The sequence below is a fragment of the Lygodium microphyllum genome, chromosome 14, assembly GCF_053477565.2.
Source record: "Lygodium microphyllum isolate KBCC chromosome 14, Lygodium_microphyllum_v1.1.10, whole genome shotgun sequence".
Classification (NCBI taxonomy): domain Eukaryota; kingdom Viridiplantae; phylum Streptophyta; class Polypodiopsida; order Schizaeales; family Lygodiaceae; genus Lygodium; species Lygodium microphyllum.
In genome coordinates, this window is record NC_141148.1 from 149,576,981 (window position 1) to 149,593,883 (window position 16,903).

The 16,903-nt window shown below is 44.3% G+C and overlaps 1 protein-coding gene across 1 annotated transcript in view; it reads left to right on the forward strand.

Annotated features, from left to right (window-relative positions):
• Positions 1-15,771, forward strand: part of LOC148026224 (importin subunit beta-1-like) — a 33,592-nt gene extending 17,821 nt beyond the window's left edge. Inside the window, exon 3 of the mRNA XM_087693507.1 lies at positions 15,111-15,771. Within this exon, the coding sequence (XP_087549633.1) occupies positions 15,111-15,309 (199 nt within the window). The 3' untranslated portion in view covers positions 15,310-15,771. The remainder of the gene's footprint in view (positions 1-15,110) is intronic.
• The last annotated feature ends 1,132 nt before the right edge of the window (positions 15,772-16,903 follow it).

The following is a 16,903-nucleotide window of genomic DNA, read 5'->3' on the forward strand; positions in this document are numbered from 1 at the left end:
ATATGAATATTGAAACATAAAATGAGTAACGAATCATTGAATCATAAATCAAAAAAAGATTATCTCCATGATAGCTTGGCGAATATGTGAGTATATGAATGTGCCCGTAGTTCTTTGTTCTCTTTGCACCGCATCCACGGCCCGTAATAAAAATGTGCCAAGAGAAGAAGAAACAAGGATGTTGATGATGTGAGAGTGCGCAACGGAAGAAGAAACACGAACACAGAGGAGAGAGAGAGAGAGAAAGCAGAGAATGAAGGAAGAAAATCTGCACTGACTGAAATGAATGCTGAATACACTGAAATGGACTGATCAGCCCCTGCACGCAGCCCAAAGCGTCAGTGAGGGCACCAGATTAGGCTGGAAACAAAGGCAGCACCAATGCCGGAGTGGGAGAGGAGGGAGTGTGTACTGAATCTGCAAAACAGTATATGTGGCTGATGGGGGGGGGGGCTGCTATAAATAGCCCCCCCAGCCACTAAACTGGCTGACTGGCCTAAATCTAGCCGACCTGGCCAAAACTGGCCGACTGCACAAAAAACAGCCACTAAAGGCTGACTGCCACCCGAGAAGGGAATGCCCAACAAAAATAAAAAATCAGCAACACCTAAACTGACAGAGCTCCTTTGTCTCCTGCCAGACTCTGACAGGAGCTCACAACTAGGAGATGATAGACTAACATTGAAATAGAGCAAGCTAACACCCCCTCTCAGATCTTGGGAGGGTTTGAAGACCTAACAACCGCATGTGATGAAGCAAAGAAGCCTGAGGCAAAGGCTTCGTAAAGAGATCAGCCGCATAGTCCGCCGTTGGACAATAGGCCACCGCCAGCTTCGAATCCACGATCCGCTCTCGAACATAGTGGTACTGAACCTTAATGTGCTTCGTGCAAGCATGAGACATCGGGTTCTTTGCCAGAGCAAGGGCACTCTGATTGTCCACGCACAGCTCCGTAGGTCCTGTCTAGGAAAAGCCAATCTCCGCCAGCAAGTGACGGAGCCAAACGGCCTCCATAGCGGTTGAACATAAGGCCCGATACTCAACCTCTGTAGAAGAAAGTGCCACAGTAGGCTACTTCTTGCTGCTCCAAGAGACAGCATCGGATCCAAGGGTGAAAGAATAACCAGTAGTGGATCGTCTCAAATCCACATCACCTACCCAGTTAGAATCACTCCATCCAGAAAGAGTGATCCCATCTCCATACATGATCCCGTAGGATCGAGTCCCCTGTAAATACCGAAGAACATGCAAGGCTGCCCTCCAGTGGTCCTGTGTAGGAGTCTTCATAAAAGAAGACAACAAAGCCACCACAAAAGAGATATCCGGCCGAGTGTGAAGAAGCCAGATAAGTGAACCAACAAGGCACCTGCAACGGGTGGCATCAGAAAGAGGAACGCCATCTCCCAAAAGCTTGGACTCAGGGTCCATGGGGCATGAAATAGGTCGACACTCGGCCATACCAAACTTCGAAAGAAGCTTGGAGATGTACCTGTGTTGCGAGATAAAGATGCCTTGTGCCATCTGATAGATCTCTAGTCCTAGAAAGAAGTGAAGGACCCCTAGATCCGTCATGTCGAACTCTTGCCATAGAATAGACCGAGTATGCTCCACCTGCAGAGTGTCGCTCCCTGTAATAATAAGATCATCGCCATACAAGATAAGCAAAACACAAAGAGAACCCGCAACCCTAAAGTAGAGGTTGGGGTCATGATCAGAGCGCTGAAAACCACTCTGAAGAAAGAAGCGGTCAATCCGCTAGTACCAAGCATGAGGAGCTTGCTTCAGGCCATAAAGGGCCTTCCGTAGCCTGCAGACATGATCCTCCTTCCCCTGCACAAGAAAACCGAGAGGTTGTGAAACATAGATCTCCTCCTCAAGGACGCCATTCAGAAAGGCTGACTTGACGTCCATCTGATAAACAGGCCGACGGTGGTGAGCTGCAAGAGCCAAAATAACTCGAATGGTAGACATCCGAGCTGTAGGAGCAAAAGTCTCAAAGTAATCCAAACCTGCTCTCTATGCAAAACCCTTGGCAACAAGCCTAGCTTTATGCTTGTCCAAGGAGCCATCTGCAAGATACTTGGTCTTAAAGACCCATTTCACACCTATCACCTTCCGTTTCTTGGGACGCGGTACAAGCTCCCAAGTATGGTTCCGCTCGATGGAATCGAGCTCTACTTGCATATCTTGTCTCCAAATATCTTCTGCAAGAGCCTCCTCCATTGTGGAAGGCTTAGAATCCTAAAGAATCTGTGACATAAGAGCATAGTTCACACAAAGTGAACTATCCCGTTGGGCCTGTAAGCGGGCTAAACTGTGTGGACCTGTAGAAGAAGCAGGAAAGTGAGTAACACTTGAATCCTGCATAAGCCGGCGATACCACAAAGGAATCCTAAGAGACTCCTCCTGTTGCGAGGGAGACCGAGTAGCCTCCGGAACCTGTAAAGCACCGGTCTCAGAAAGGGACTCCCTCTCACCAAGGGAAGGTAGATCCTCCTCATCTGAAGAAGGCTCCCCATCGGATGGCTGTGGATCCCTAGAAGACTCCGAAGGGGAGGCTGAAGGGGTGGAAGTACTCGAAGAAGAAGGAGTCACATCCGCCAAAGGGGGAGGGGAAGTCGAAGTAGAAGGAGAAATAGGAGGGGGAGGAGTTGAAGAAGGAGGGGTGCGAAGAGGTATCTTGGAAGGAAGTGAAGGGAGAGAAGGTGGGGGAGGGTCCGTCGATGTTGAAGAAGTACCTGTAAGAGAACCATTAATCGGATCCTCGAAGGTCGAAGCCTCATCGAAGATCATATCCCTACTCACATCAATCTTCCATGTAGTCGGGTCGTAGAGCCGATATCCCTTTGTGGTCGTGCTATAGCCCATGAAGATAAGCTGTCTCGACCTAGAGTCGAGCTTCGTCTTCCTCTTCTTCTTGTCCACATGGACAAAAGCAACACATCCAAAGATGCGAAAGTGGGACACGGAAGGCTTCCTCCCAAAGAAAGCCTAAAAAGAAGTCATGTCTTGCAATGCCGAAGTCGGAGAGTGGTTGCGAATATGCACCACTGTAGCCACCGCCTCACCCCAAAGGGAATGAGGAAGACTCCTATGCTCCAGCATGGATCGGGCCATCTCCACCATGGTCTGATTCGCACGCTCCACAACACCATTCTCTGATGGTGTATTCGGATGGGAATACTCCACCCGAATGCCGTGATCTGTGCAAAACTGAGAGAAAAGGTGAGAAGTGAACTCGTCACCGTGATCAGCTCGTACACCACGAACTTTGGAAGTTGTTTGTGTCTCCACAAACACCTTCTACTTGTAGAAACGGGAGTACGCCTCGCTCTTGTACTCCAAGGAATAAGGCCACACATAACGACTGAAGTCGTCCACAATCAGCATCAAATACTTGGCCTTCCCAAGGGAGGCCGTGCCCATAGGTTCGCCAAGGTCGGTGTGAACCAACTCAAGCGGAGAAGAAGCCCTCTTGGAAGCAACCTGTGGGTGAGGCTGCCAATGCTGCTTGCCCCTCAAGCAGTTGGGGCATAAAGTGTGTAGAGGAGGGAAATCTGGAAGTCCCTCCATCATCTTCCTCCGAGAAGCCCGTTGAATAGAATCAAGGTTTAGATGCCCATAACGAGCATGCCAAAGCAGCCCAAGCTCGTGGGAAGCCCTCGCAGCCAAGGCTGCGAGCTTGTAGAGCCCACCCTCCTGTGTACCTGTCCAAAGAGCATCACATGTAGAAGCATCCTCCACTGTGACTGCATCCTGTGTAAAGATGACTCGGGCACCTAGCTGAGTAAGACCATGCACAGACAATAAGGTTAAAACCCAAATCAGGTACATAAAGAACTTTGGCAGAAGAAGACTGCTTGTCAGAGAACATAGGTAAAGTCCCCACGCCTCGAACAGGAACTGTAGAGTTGCAATGGTGACAGTGCCTCCTCTCGAACAAAGATCCTGAAGCCAATCCTGTCTAAAGGTCATATGAGAAGATGCTTGGCTGTCCACGAGCCAAGGCTTCTCCTGAGTGGTAGAAGCTAGGGCTGTATTCTCCTCAACAAAGACATGCACAAAAGCAGACTCTATCATGGCTGGGGCCGCCTTTGAGTCCTTCTCCTTGGGCTCTAGCTTCGTGATGTGCTCCTTCATGGAAGAAGAATCATCAAGACCGAGCATCCGCAACTTCTTCTCCAAAGAAATCTTGTGGGCGAACGTCTTATGCTAGTACAAAGACGCAAGCTTCTTCCACACTTCCGTTGCGGCCTTTAACCTGTGAACATGAACAAGAACAAAATCGTGAAGACTCATAAAGAGAAAGGAACGGGCTCGAGAGTTGAGCCTATCCTACAAGGTTGCACGGTCCATAGAAGCTCCATCTGAGGAATCCACAAGGGGACAGTCAATGGGTGAAGAAACAAGCTCCCATAGGTCGAATGTATCGAGGATGCACTCCACCTTGCACAACCATAGGGAGTAGTTGGAACCATGCAACTTGTCTTCCTTTGGAAAGGAAGGGAGTATGGGCACCTGTATCGAGGGAATCAAGGAAGGCATCCGGACATCTGAAGCAGTCTTCATCGATGGAACCTTCACTGTAGATGGAACCCTTTGAGATGCATGGACAGAAGAAGGACGGGTGCGAGGAGACTCCTCCCGTCGTCGATCACGAAACTCTTGATAATCCTGTCTCCGCTTAGAGGAATGATGAGAAAGAAGCTCATCCTCTGAGTCGTCAAAGCCTGAAAACTGGTAAGAAATCTTCCAAATCTGCAAACACCAAACGCTCCAAAGAAAACTTTGCTGATGCCGAAGGATGACCACCGGAAGGTCACAAACCACCAAAACGCAGGCTGTGGAGGCCTACAGACACCTAGAGCTGCAAAACGCAATTGAAGATTGCCTAGACAGAAGCCGCCGAGCACCAAAACACAGCTTGGAAGGATGTCGCCAGCAAGAAGAGGGCCCACAGAAGGTGGAACGACCTCCAGAACAGCAAAGCGCAGCTTGGAGAAGTGTCGCCCAGCTGTAGGGATGGCCACCTTGCAGAAAACGCACCCAAGGGAGGAGTGTTGATGATGTGGCAGCCTTAGAAACTGCCGCATGCAGCAAACTCAAGGGTTGGAGCCGCCGGTATGAGTCGCCTTGGCTGTTGGAGAAAAATCGGCAGCAGAAGAAGAAGGGGATGGTGTCTCTCCGTAGGGGAAGATCCTCCGTGCTTTGAGTTAGGCGATGATACCATGTGAGAGTGCGCAACGGAAGAAACATGAACACAGAGAGAGAGAGAGAGAGAGAGAGAGAGAGAGAGAGAGAGCAGAGAATGAAGGAAGAAAATCTGCACTGACTGAAATGAATGCTGAATACAATGAAAAGGACTGATCAGTCCTTGCATGCAGCCGGAAGCGTCAGTGAGGGCACGAGATCAGGCTGGAAACAAAGGCAGCACCAATGCCAGAGTGGGAGAGGAGGGAGTGCGTGCTGAATCTGCAAAACAGTATATGTGGCTGATGGGGGGGGGGGGGGCTGCTATAAATAGCCCCCCCAGCCACTAAACTGGTTGATTGGCCCAAATCTGGCTGACCTGGCCAAAACTGGCCGACTGCACAAAAAACAGCCACTAAAGGCTGACTGCCACCCGAGAAGGGAATGCACAACAAAAATAAAAAATCAGCAACACCTAAACTGACAGAGCTCCTTTGTCTCCTGCCAGACTCTGACAGGAGCTCACAACTAGGAGATGAGAGACTGACACTGAAATAGTGCAGGCTAACAGATGATGCCTCGTTTCTTTCGATTGCTCCATTCATCGGAAAGTATGGTGCAACCATACTTTGCCCATCCGGTATGCACGGTCTCGAGAGATTTATTGATTCTCTCTCTCTCCCTCTCTCTTTTCTTATTGAGTTTCTTGGTTCGCATGTCATTGTAGCTAACACCATACCACCCCTCGCATGGACCAATCATGGCAATGGCTTTGACCATTCTTTTCCACCTATCCACTCAAAGCAAGTGGAATGGGAGAATGCACTCATTGATAGTGCGTGCAATCTCTATCTCCGCTTTCCTTTGCCTCTCTTCGAGAAAAGATAAAGAATCACAAACACCACTGTAGCTTCTTGTAGTGAGGCTTGCCTACATAGCCTTTTGCTTTCAACGATGGCGACGGAGCTGTCAGAAGTGGTGCAGCAATGGAAGCATAAACATGTGTTGAAATAAACTGCTAAACACAAGACAAAAGAAAAGAAAGAGAGAACACAATACAGATGAGAACTCAGATGTATACTCGGGAAATGGAATCCATATACCAAGACATGAGACAGTACACATACAATGTGAGTCACCGGCTGTGGAGGCACTAGCACTTACTCCCTCTCTCCAAGGACTGTCCAGTGATGAATGAATGAATGAGGAGGAAGCCAGACAATATATAGGTCAAAATAAATGCCTACAATATGAAAAGTCGGCCAGCATTAAATGCTGGCCGACTGGCTGCAAATAGCCATCTAGGATAGTTCCCGGATGGACCACTAAAATGTGCTGCCAAGGAATTATTAGGCAAGCATGTGACAGTGTGTGTGAGTGTGTGAGAATGAGAAATCGTGGAGAAGCTCTTCTTCTCCTTCTTCTCTTCTTTTCTCTCGTGTTTGTGGCTATGGAGGTTGGAGTTTGGAGATGGAGCTTTCTTGAGTGAGCATCTTGAGTCATGGAGCCATCGAAGGATTCAAGAAAGAGGACCAATGATTGAATTCAATGGTAAGCTCACTACATCCTTGTGTGAGCATGTGCACGGCTATGTGAGAGGTAGCCATTGCCACTCGCTTGAAACGCTTGACTTGAGAAGCAATCCATAGAGTTACCTCAATAAATAATGACAAATAAAATGCCTAAATAATTTATGTGCTCAGCCTCCTGAACCACAAGTCCAGACTCAACCATGAGCTGACTAATCTGCTAACACTCTCTCTTAGATTCATGGGTGATCTGATACAACACAATATACAATGATAATGTTGCATCATAGTACATACAACAATTTCCACCAGAGTAGAACCATGGATACCCAAGTAGTGGGTGCGCAAGTCACCACCAAGGTGCCTCGGAGAGAACCTGATGTCGATGTTGATTGTACCAGCTCCTCAAGATAGAGGAGATCATAGCAGCTCTCAATGTCTGTCAACAATGCCCTTGATGTAGCATACGTGACCATCCTGTCACCAATGCCGCAGTGCATAAATGACCATGGATTCCTTGTCTTTGGCGAGACTGCCAAAGTGTTCCCTCATGTGAGCTCCAAACGAAAGCCATCCGTTCTCTGTCAACTAACCAGCCCATCATGAACCTGGATATCAATCCTAGCTCCAGGATTTGTACTTGCTAGACTTCAGTTGATGTGTTAGGGATGTCCCTCTCTGGATCCTGTGCATTTGTATAGAAATATAGATGAGGTGCTGCTGTCCCATCTCACCACCCTCTCACACTCTCTCTGGCATTAAAGTCGTGAGGGATGACCTCATCACCACCACTAGAAAGCAGCTGAGGAAGGGGCTACTAAACCCTTTCCAGGATCCGAAGAAGAGGATCCCGTCCGCGGCTTGGCTAGAGGATTTGAATCGAAATCTGAGGCAGATGATGACTCGTCGGAGGAGTCCACATCCCGCTTCCTCGTCTGCTCCTTTTTCTTCCTGGAAGCCACTAACTCGTTTCAGTCCTTCCTTAAATGACCTTTCTTGCCACAGTGGTAATACTGGGCCTTCGACTTCTTCGTCTCCGAACCCCTTTCTGAAGCTGCAAGAGCCTCACCTGAACCTCCATATAGCGTATCATCAGTGGATGTGCATGGAGCAGCTGTCTGTAGAGGATTTAGAAGAGAAGTAGAGGAGAGAAGGTATTTGGAGAGGGAACGCAGCCAAACCACGAGCAGAGATTGCAAAAAACAAGAGTTCACATACAGTATAACCCAAAATCTTATCAAAAGAAGCCAAAATCTGCTGCATAAAGGCAAAAAATCAGTTCAAAACTACCAGAAATAACAAAAACGGCCTGCTCTGCCAGTCGCCCAGCCCAAAAGAGTGCTGAAAACAGCAAAACGCAGGCTGCACACTGCATAAACAGGTGTAGGAAACTGTCGCCAGCAGCGTGATGACGAAAACACAGGCTGAAACAGATGCGCAGGCTGTACGGATGCTGATGTCAGCAAAAAACGCAGGCAAAACAGGTCGCCTGATTAGAGCAGCGGCTGCCTGATCAGCAAAGGGGAAATCAGTCCTGAAATCAGCAATAAAACTCAGCAGAAACACAAATCCTGAAAATTGATACCATGTCAAAAGTGGTGCAGCAATGGAAGCATAAACATGTGCTGAAATAAACTGCTAAACACAAGACAAAATTAAAGAAAGAGATAACACAATACAGATGAGAACTGAGATGTATATTCGGGAAATGGAATCCATATACCAAGACATGAGACAGTAGAGATACAATGTGAGTCACCGGCTGTGGAGGCATTGGCACCTGCTCCCTCTCTCCAAGGACTGTCCAATGATGAATGAATGAATGAGGAGGGAGCTAGACAATATATAGGCCAAAATAAATGCCTACAATATGACAGGTCGGCCAGCATTAAATGTTGGTCGAATGGCTGCAAATAATGCCCAAACCTCAATAAATAATGACAAATAAAATGCCTAAATAATCCATGTGCCCAGCCTCTTGAACCACAAGTTCAGACTCAACCATGAGCTGACTAATCTGCTAACAGGAGCTTGAGGATGTTGAGGTGCATGGGTTAGGAGAAGGTGTAGAAAAAGGCGTTTTGGAAGCATCCACTTTCATGTCGGGGGGAACCACCTCCTCTTGAGCTTTTACCATGCTTAATGACACATGGCCACTATGACAGGAGGGGAGAATACTTCATGATCTCATCCGCTACGGATTGAGGGGTGGAAGGATATGGGCCGTATTGACCACCCACCTTGGTTAAGTGGATGATGAGCCTCGTCACGATACTCATCATCTTCCCACAAAACTTGCAAGTCCAAGGATATCATTTGCATTGCTTGAGGCCTTCACAAGATTCGTGATGTAGAGACCAAAAGCTTTATGAAGAGGCTTTGGCATTGTGGATAGGGATAGGGAGAGACAGATGAAGGTGGATGAAATGAAGAGAGAGAAGGAGAGAGGAAGAGAAAGAAAGAGGAGAGGAAGTGAAAGAAAGAGGAGAGGAAGTGGAGGTGAAGGAAGGGGATAGAGAAAGGAAGAGTAAGAGGAAGAGCGATAGGGATAGGAGAGTGAGAGAAGCGGAAGAGAAGGAGAGGGAGAGGAGAGGTAGAGAAGGTGAGGGAAAGGGATAGGGAAAGGGAGAGCAAGAGGTAGAGGGATAAGGATAGGAGAGGGAAGAAGACTCAAGAGGAAGAGAAGGTATTGGAGGTGCTTCAAGCTTGAGCCCAAGAGGGAAAGATTGAAGTAGGAGGTTAATTTTTGGATGAAGAGATAAGAAGGAGGGGCTGCCCTTTACAATGGGTTGAGATGAGGAAGAGGGGAGAAGTTAGAAAGGTCTAGAGGAGACCAACTTTCAAGAGGTACATAATGCCCATCAACCAAGGCCCAACGTTCATGTGTGCAAGGCAAAAAAAAGGGGCAAAAATTTCAAAATCGCAGGTAGTTCGCAATGGTTGAATTAGGTCGCGGAATGCACAAAACGTTGCACGTTACCGTATGGAATGTTTGTATGGTACGGTACCACACAAAACGTTCTGTGCATGCATGCAACCTTGACCTTTAGTAATGCACAACTTATTCTCCATTTAAAAAAATCCATCTTTGAAAAACTAAAGAGTTTATCTTTTTACCAAGTTGTAAACTCTCCCAAATAATTTTAACGTCTTCGTTAGGAGTATACATGTCCCTCATACTATTGAAATCTGTATGATGAATCATGGATATTGCATGAATTTGAAATCTTCTTGACAGTGCATCGCCTATCTTGTTTTGCTTCCAAAGAATATGTAAAATATTTGAAAGTTAAATTGAGCTAAATATTTGACCCATCGAATATGTTTCTTAGAAATCTTTGATTGGTTGAGAAATTGTCTTAGATTGTCATGGTCTACCTTGATAAGGAAATCTCTACCTAAAAGATATTGCCTTCAGTTTTCAAAAGCTCAAATGATGGCCATCAACTCCTTTTCATAGGTAGTAGCATTCTTTTTTGAATTTTGCAGCCTTTTGCTTGGATAAGCAACTGCATGTCCTTCTTGGTTTAAAACTGCATCAATGCAGTCTTCTGAAGCATCACATTCACCAAAGAAAGGTTTTGACAAATTGGATATAATCAAAATAGGCCCTTTGTTGATATAGAATTTTAGAGCTTCAAAAGCTTTCTTCTCTAGTTTGGACTACCAGAATGCCAATGCTTTCTTGGTCAAAATCATGCAATGATCCAATAACTAGTGTAAACCATTTAATGAATCTCTTGTAATAAGGGTATAATCCCAAGAAACTTTGAACTTCATGTACACTCGTTAAATCTGACCATTCTACAATTGCCTTGGCCTTTTTTGGATCCATTTCAATTACATCTTTGGATATAACATGACCCAAGTAGTGAATCTCTTTTAGGAAAAACGAACTCTTTTTACTAGTTATATATAGTTTGTGTTTTCGAAATCTTTGAGATACTATTTCAAGTGTTGCTTATGCTCTTCTTTATCTTTTGAATGAACCAAAATATCATCAAAGAAAGTATCTATAAACTTTTGGTGTGCTCGAAAGATTCTTTTCATTATTCTATTAAGGTTGCAAGAGGGTTGGTAAGGCCAAATGGTAGTATAAGAAACTCATACAAACCAAAAGTTGTCTTGAATGTTGATTTATGGATAACTTGAGGAGCAATCCTTATCTGATAGTAGCCCAAGTCAATCCGGCTGAATATTTTGGATCCATCCAACCTATCCAAGATATCATCAATTCTTGGAATGAAAAACTTTTTCTGAATTGTAGTTTTGCTTAGGGTCCTATAGTCCACACACATGCACCAAGTTCCATCTTTTTTTTGCACTAAGAGGACAAGAGAGCAAAAAGGTGAGAAATTGGGTCTTATTAGATCCCTCTTCAAAAGCTTATTCACTTGCTTCATAATCTCCTCTTGTTTTGTTAGACTTACATGATAGGGTGGCTTATTTGGAGGTAAGCTCTGAGAAATGAGGTCAATGTGATGATATTTTGGCTTCTCTAGTGCCAGCTCGCTAGGTGAAGTGTTTGCAAAACAATCTTTGTACTCCTGTGACAATCCATTTGATCCTCGTTCATGTCTAAGATGGACTTTTCAATTTTAGATTGCTTACTAGAATTTGTGATAAAAATTAAGCATGATGAAATAGACTTTTTCATTGCTTTACAATTTTGTACATGGGATAAGATGGAAACATAGTTTTCTTTAACTCTTGCATTAAAAGATATACTTTAACCTTAGAAGGAAATCCAAATTTATTTCAATGGTTTGCTCTATCCTTCTATGTGACGGTATTCCTAATACAACATCACAATGGCCAAGATCTTTCATGATAAACTCTCATGATACACATAGTCCCCTATCTCAATCCGTAGCTTCCCAAAGATTGGAGTAACTTGAGATTTCATTTCTTGAAAAGTAGCATCTGACATTTCTCGTGTTTCAAACCTCTCGCTTCAACAATCTGAGGATGGATATAATGATATGTAGCCTCATATCAAAATGAATGAGAACAAGTTGATTAGCCATCTTTACCCAAGCCATAAAAAGCTTTCTTTTCTTTGATGGAGTTTCATCCTATTGTAAGGATTCTTTAGGTACAACATTTACTTGAGGTGTCTTTTGGGGTTGGTTTTCCTTCTTTGCCTTGTTAGGGCATTGACCAACTATGTGTCCTTTTTCTCCATAAGAGAAACATTGCCCTTCTCTTGTATATTTTGCTGCTTGTAGATATATTAACTTGTTTTTGGATGGCAAAGGTGGTGTACCTTCATCCTCATGCTTTGGCTCGTATTGAATTGATTTCTTTTGGTCAAACAACTCGGTTTTCTTCTTTTGTGGTTTTTCTTTGGAGGACTTACCAAGCATTGATGGCATATATAGTCCTTCAGCTTCTAGGGCTATATCTTGGGCTAAATAGTCTAGTAAAAGGCACAGCTTTTTGAGAATTTATCTAACCATAGAAAAAGTCAAAATTGGCTTCTCACTCCCCTTAAATTCTTGTTTGTGGCAATGGAGAGATTCATATTATTCTTGATGAGCATGATGGTACTTTCATATCAAAATTGCTTTGTGTTCTCGGTCTTGGCTTTCAACTATTGTTGATGAGTAATATTTGTGGCCTTAGGCTGATCATTGAGTTTAGTGTTGACTCTTTTTGGATGTGGGATAGTGAAACAAAAGCAGTGGTATGTCAAAGTCACCAAAAGCATGGTGTCTACAACTTAAAGAACAGAGGTGTTGTTTCTCAATATCTTCTTTCTTAGTCGTGACTGAGCTATGGTATGCTAGGTTTGGTCATCTCAACCACGAGTACTTTGAAAGTTGCTCATGAGAAAATGGTGCATGGCTTACTAGAGTTTGGGGTGAGCCAAACTCCATGTGTATTTGTCAAAAGTGGGTGTAGTGATGGAAGCGTAGAAATTTGCTATAATAGACTACACGACATGAAAGATTGCAAAAAAAGAGAAGAACATTGCAAAAGAGAACTCAGAAGAATGCTTGAGAAATGAAATCCATATACCACACGAGACAATCCAATACAATAGTGAGTCATCAACTTAGTGAGCACTGGCATTGACTTCCTCTCTCCAAAAGTACCTGCCAGTAATTGGGTATGTTGACAATGTCTCCTAGGAGGAGGGAGCTTGGCAATAATAGGCCACCTAATTTGGATTAGGTCAACCAGCTGAAATGCCTAAAATAATTAGGTCAGCAAGCTATTAATGACTTTAGACCACATACATGAGGTATTAGAAAAATGTGCATGTCACTGTTTTGCATGGCCAGCATCAAATCCGAGAAAAGCCCCAAATTTCTGGGCATAAATTTGCACAGATTTGTGTCTTGTGCTTGCGCCCATGAACCCCGTAAAAAACTAAGGGGCTTGCTTGTTGGAGGGAATCAAAAATGTCAAAAAATGCCAGAAAATTGACGAACGGCCCAGCTGTTTCCCTGTTCACAAGCCGCATGTTGTCGCTACTGTCCGTCCTGCTGCCTGCAATCGACGCCGGCCTGTTGCCTGTCCCGCCAGCCTGTTGTTGCCAGTCCTGCCAGCTGTAGTTCATGGCTGTCAGCTGCTTTCGACACCTGACACCTGCAAAAACCTGGCACACATGCTTTTGCTCTATGCTTGCTGGTTATGACTGCCACACCTGCTGGTCAGGCTGACCACTGATTGACAATGATTGCCTGTCCCGGTCCTCGAGAATACAGACTCATGAATGCTCTGATACCAGTTTGAAGAGTGTGAGAGGAAGCACTGAGGAAATGTGCGGGTCAATCGAGGTGTGTGTGGTTGTTTAGTGCAGTGAGAGTGAAGAGTCCAGAGATGGGTGTGTATCAGCCATGCAAGTTGTGACCCTCTATGGTCAACTCCAACAAATGAAGTTCAAGCCAAAGGATATTATTTACTATTGGGTGTAAAGGCCCTTAAGCTACTCCTGTGTATATATTTATTTACACATATTTAGCCAGATAAAGGCCAAACACAGCAAACTCAGCCTGAAAATACCGTTTCCCAGCCTGCAGGAGCATAAAATGTAGAAAACGCAGATGCTGATTAGGAAAATGCAGACTGAGTGAGTATAAGAGTGCAGAAACCCTGAAGGTGACTGCTTTACAAAAAACACAGATGGTTGAAGGCTGGAAGCAGGCTGAGAAACCGGTCACGCAGGCAGCAGCAGTCAGGGAAACTCCGATCAACAGGAGAGCAGCGTCAAGATCTCAAACACGAATGTCTGATACCATGTCAGATGTGGGTGCAGTGATGGAAGTGTGAGAAGCTGCTGTAATAGACTGCACTACACAAGAAAGAAGAGAGAGACTGCCAAAGAAAGATGAACACAGCAAAAAAATGCAGAGGAAGAATGCTCAGGAAATGGAATCCATATACCAAGATGAGACAATACAAGACGAGCGAGTCACTGGCTGAGTAAGCACTGCCATTGTAGTGACTGAGGAGGGAGCCCCAGCCTATATATACATCCAAAACGTGATCAGGTCGGCCAGCCCAGAAGATGGGAAATAAAATAATCAGGTTGGCCATAAATCAGGCTGGTTGGCCAACAGCCACATAATACAGGCACAAATAATGCAGAGCTAATTGTGACTGGAAAGCAATGCCCAGCCCACTGAATACAACTCAGACTCACACATGAACTGCCTAATCTACTAACAGTTTCATCTAACTATCCTTTGTTTGCATTTGGCTCACAATTTCTGAGATAGCTACCTGCCATCTTGTATAGACTGACCTCATGAGGTTTCTTCTTTTGACATGGGGGCAGGAGGGCCTCCCATTTAATGCAGCGTCTTTTGTGTCTCTGTCTAGTCTTTTCTTCTGCTGATTTTGTTGAAGTCATCAGGAATGATTAAGAGTAGAGTAATTGTCATGCAACGCTTGCCAAGTTGCATGACGAAGCTATGTTTCCTTCATGTTTGTTGAGGTGAAAGGTGACAAGTACAGGTATGAGAAGCATTAAGCTAACATGGCAACTTCACTTAGGACCTCTGTTCTTGTGACAATATGATTTAGAAAAGTGGAAGTCAATCTGCTAAGTTTCAAGAAATTTCACAATTTTAGAGGAGACAAGACTGTTCTTCAAACAAGATTTTTGTTCAATTTAGTAACTTCATAGGGACATAAAACCTTTTGTTTTGGCCTGCCACCAAAGTAAAACAGCAAGGAAATACCACCTGGTATCAATCTCAACCAGATCTAGTAGCAGTTCTTGTTGGTCTAAACATGAATGTAGTGGGAAGGGGCTAAGCACATTAATATGCTTTTTCTGTTTTGTATTTTCATGAAAGTTGATGCAATATCTCAGTAGGGCTTTTGCTATTTTCCCTTTCTTGAGTTAAAAAGCATTTGTTTTTGTCTAAATTATGGCAGGGATGATGCAGTCACAAAGGCAGCAGTAGGTGTTTTGGGTGACTTAGCTGATACCTTGGGTGCTAGTGCTGCAGCTTTGTTTCACTCTTCATCCTTCTACAAGAACTTTCTGCAGCAGTGCCAGGCATCTGATGATCAGCAGCTGAAAGAGACAGCAGATTGGGCATCCTTGACTATTAGCCGCATTCTATCTGGATGAATTTGAATGCAGTAGTCTTCATCCGGTTCTTCTGTACAAGTTTGTAGCACATTGTTTACATAAACATCCTCGTCCATTGTGTTTTGCAAATAAGTTGGGGTGATGGTGTTGTGCTGGTTTGCCCGTTTGACAGTGTTGGCATCTTTGCCACTACTGTTGCAGCAGTAAGGTTGATTGGACATTTTTCTATTGTACTGGGGGAGGGACACTAAAGCTGTGTTAGCCCTGTCTAAATTTGAGTCTAGGTTTGGGATGCAACACTTTTTCTGGTGTGTTGTGTCCTTGTCACTGTTCTGCATGTTGCAGATAAAACAGTTCTGTCCAAAGAACTAGCGGTGAAGTGTGGAGTGTTGAGTGCCGTGTAATCGGCTGTCAGTTCATTTGTTTATGCTGTCCAATTTTGTTTTTTCTGTGACAGCTAAATTTAAGCCAATCTCCATGGCCATTTTCTATCTCAGTTAAGCTTGACCTCCACTTTGCATTACTCTGTTTTGTCAGCATAACAGATGTCATAATGTTTGGTCATGGATCAATACTCGTTACATTGCTGATGCAAATGGCCAGGCAACTGTTATCCTGTTTATATCATAATGTTTGCTCAGGGATACAAGTACTAGTTACATTGCTGATGCAAATGCTGTACACAACCCCCAGGGAACTGTAATCCTGTTTATATCAGAGTGTTTGGTTAGGGATAAATATTTGTTAAATTGCTGATGCAAATTCTGTATACAACCCCCTGGATGACTGCAATCCTCTTTATATCATACATGTATTTGGCACTTCTAAGTATCAACTTTTGTTAAAGCTGATTCAGCTGATCAACACAGTTTGTTCATGATGTCATGTGCCCATGTGTCTTTGAATGGATCACCAGCTGAGAGGACTGTCATTTTTCCTTGTACTGAGGCAGGAGGGTACCAAGTTTGCAAGGTTTAAGTATCCCTTAAAGTTTTACGCGAATGCAAGGAGGATGAAGGTACATGCTGTGAGATGTGGAAATATGATCTACACGAAAGTTGACGGTTCAGGAATTTGCATTAGTGTTGTTGACTTGGATGGTGCCTCTTTAATTCTTAAGTGTCACCAACATGTGGCTTGGGATTGGCTGTTAGATGTGGAAAGATACCTATTGCATGAATAATTGATTTTCGAATACAGAAGTATGGCTGATTAGGCTAGTTTCATTTTAATTAACTTAGCCACAAATCTCTCTTGAAAATTTCCCAGTTTACAATCAACACTCCATGATAATTCCATCTTACATACTACATCTTCCCATTTAACTTCCACCCTATTCTTCTCAAATACTAACTTTAGCCTAGCTTTACATATTCCCTGTAGGATGACTGCCCTGCCTTAATACTTCGGACACCCCCAAAGTTCTTTACTTTGTACCCGGTACCACCAATAATGTAAAATTCCACTCTCCTGCTCATTTCCTTGAATATCAAGATGAGAGAATTACTTGCTATGCTCCTGCAACAGTGCATCCAACACCAACGAGATCCTTATGGAATGTATCTCTCTTACATTACTGCATTTTTTATCCTCTTCTTTGATGATTTTCACCCATCATAGTAGCACCCATGAT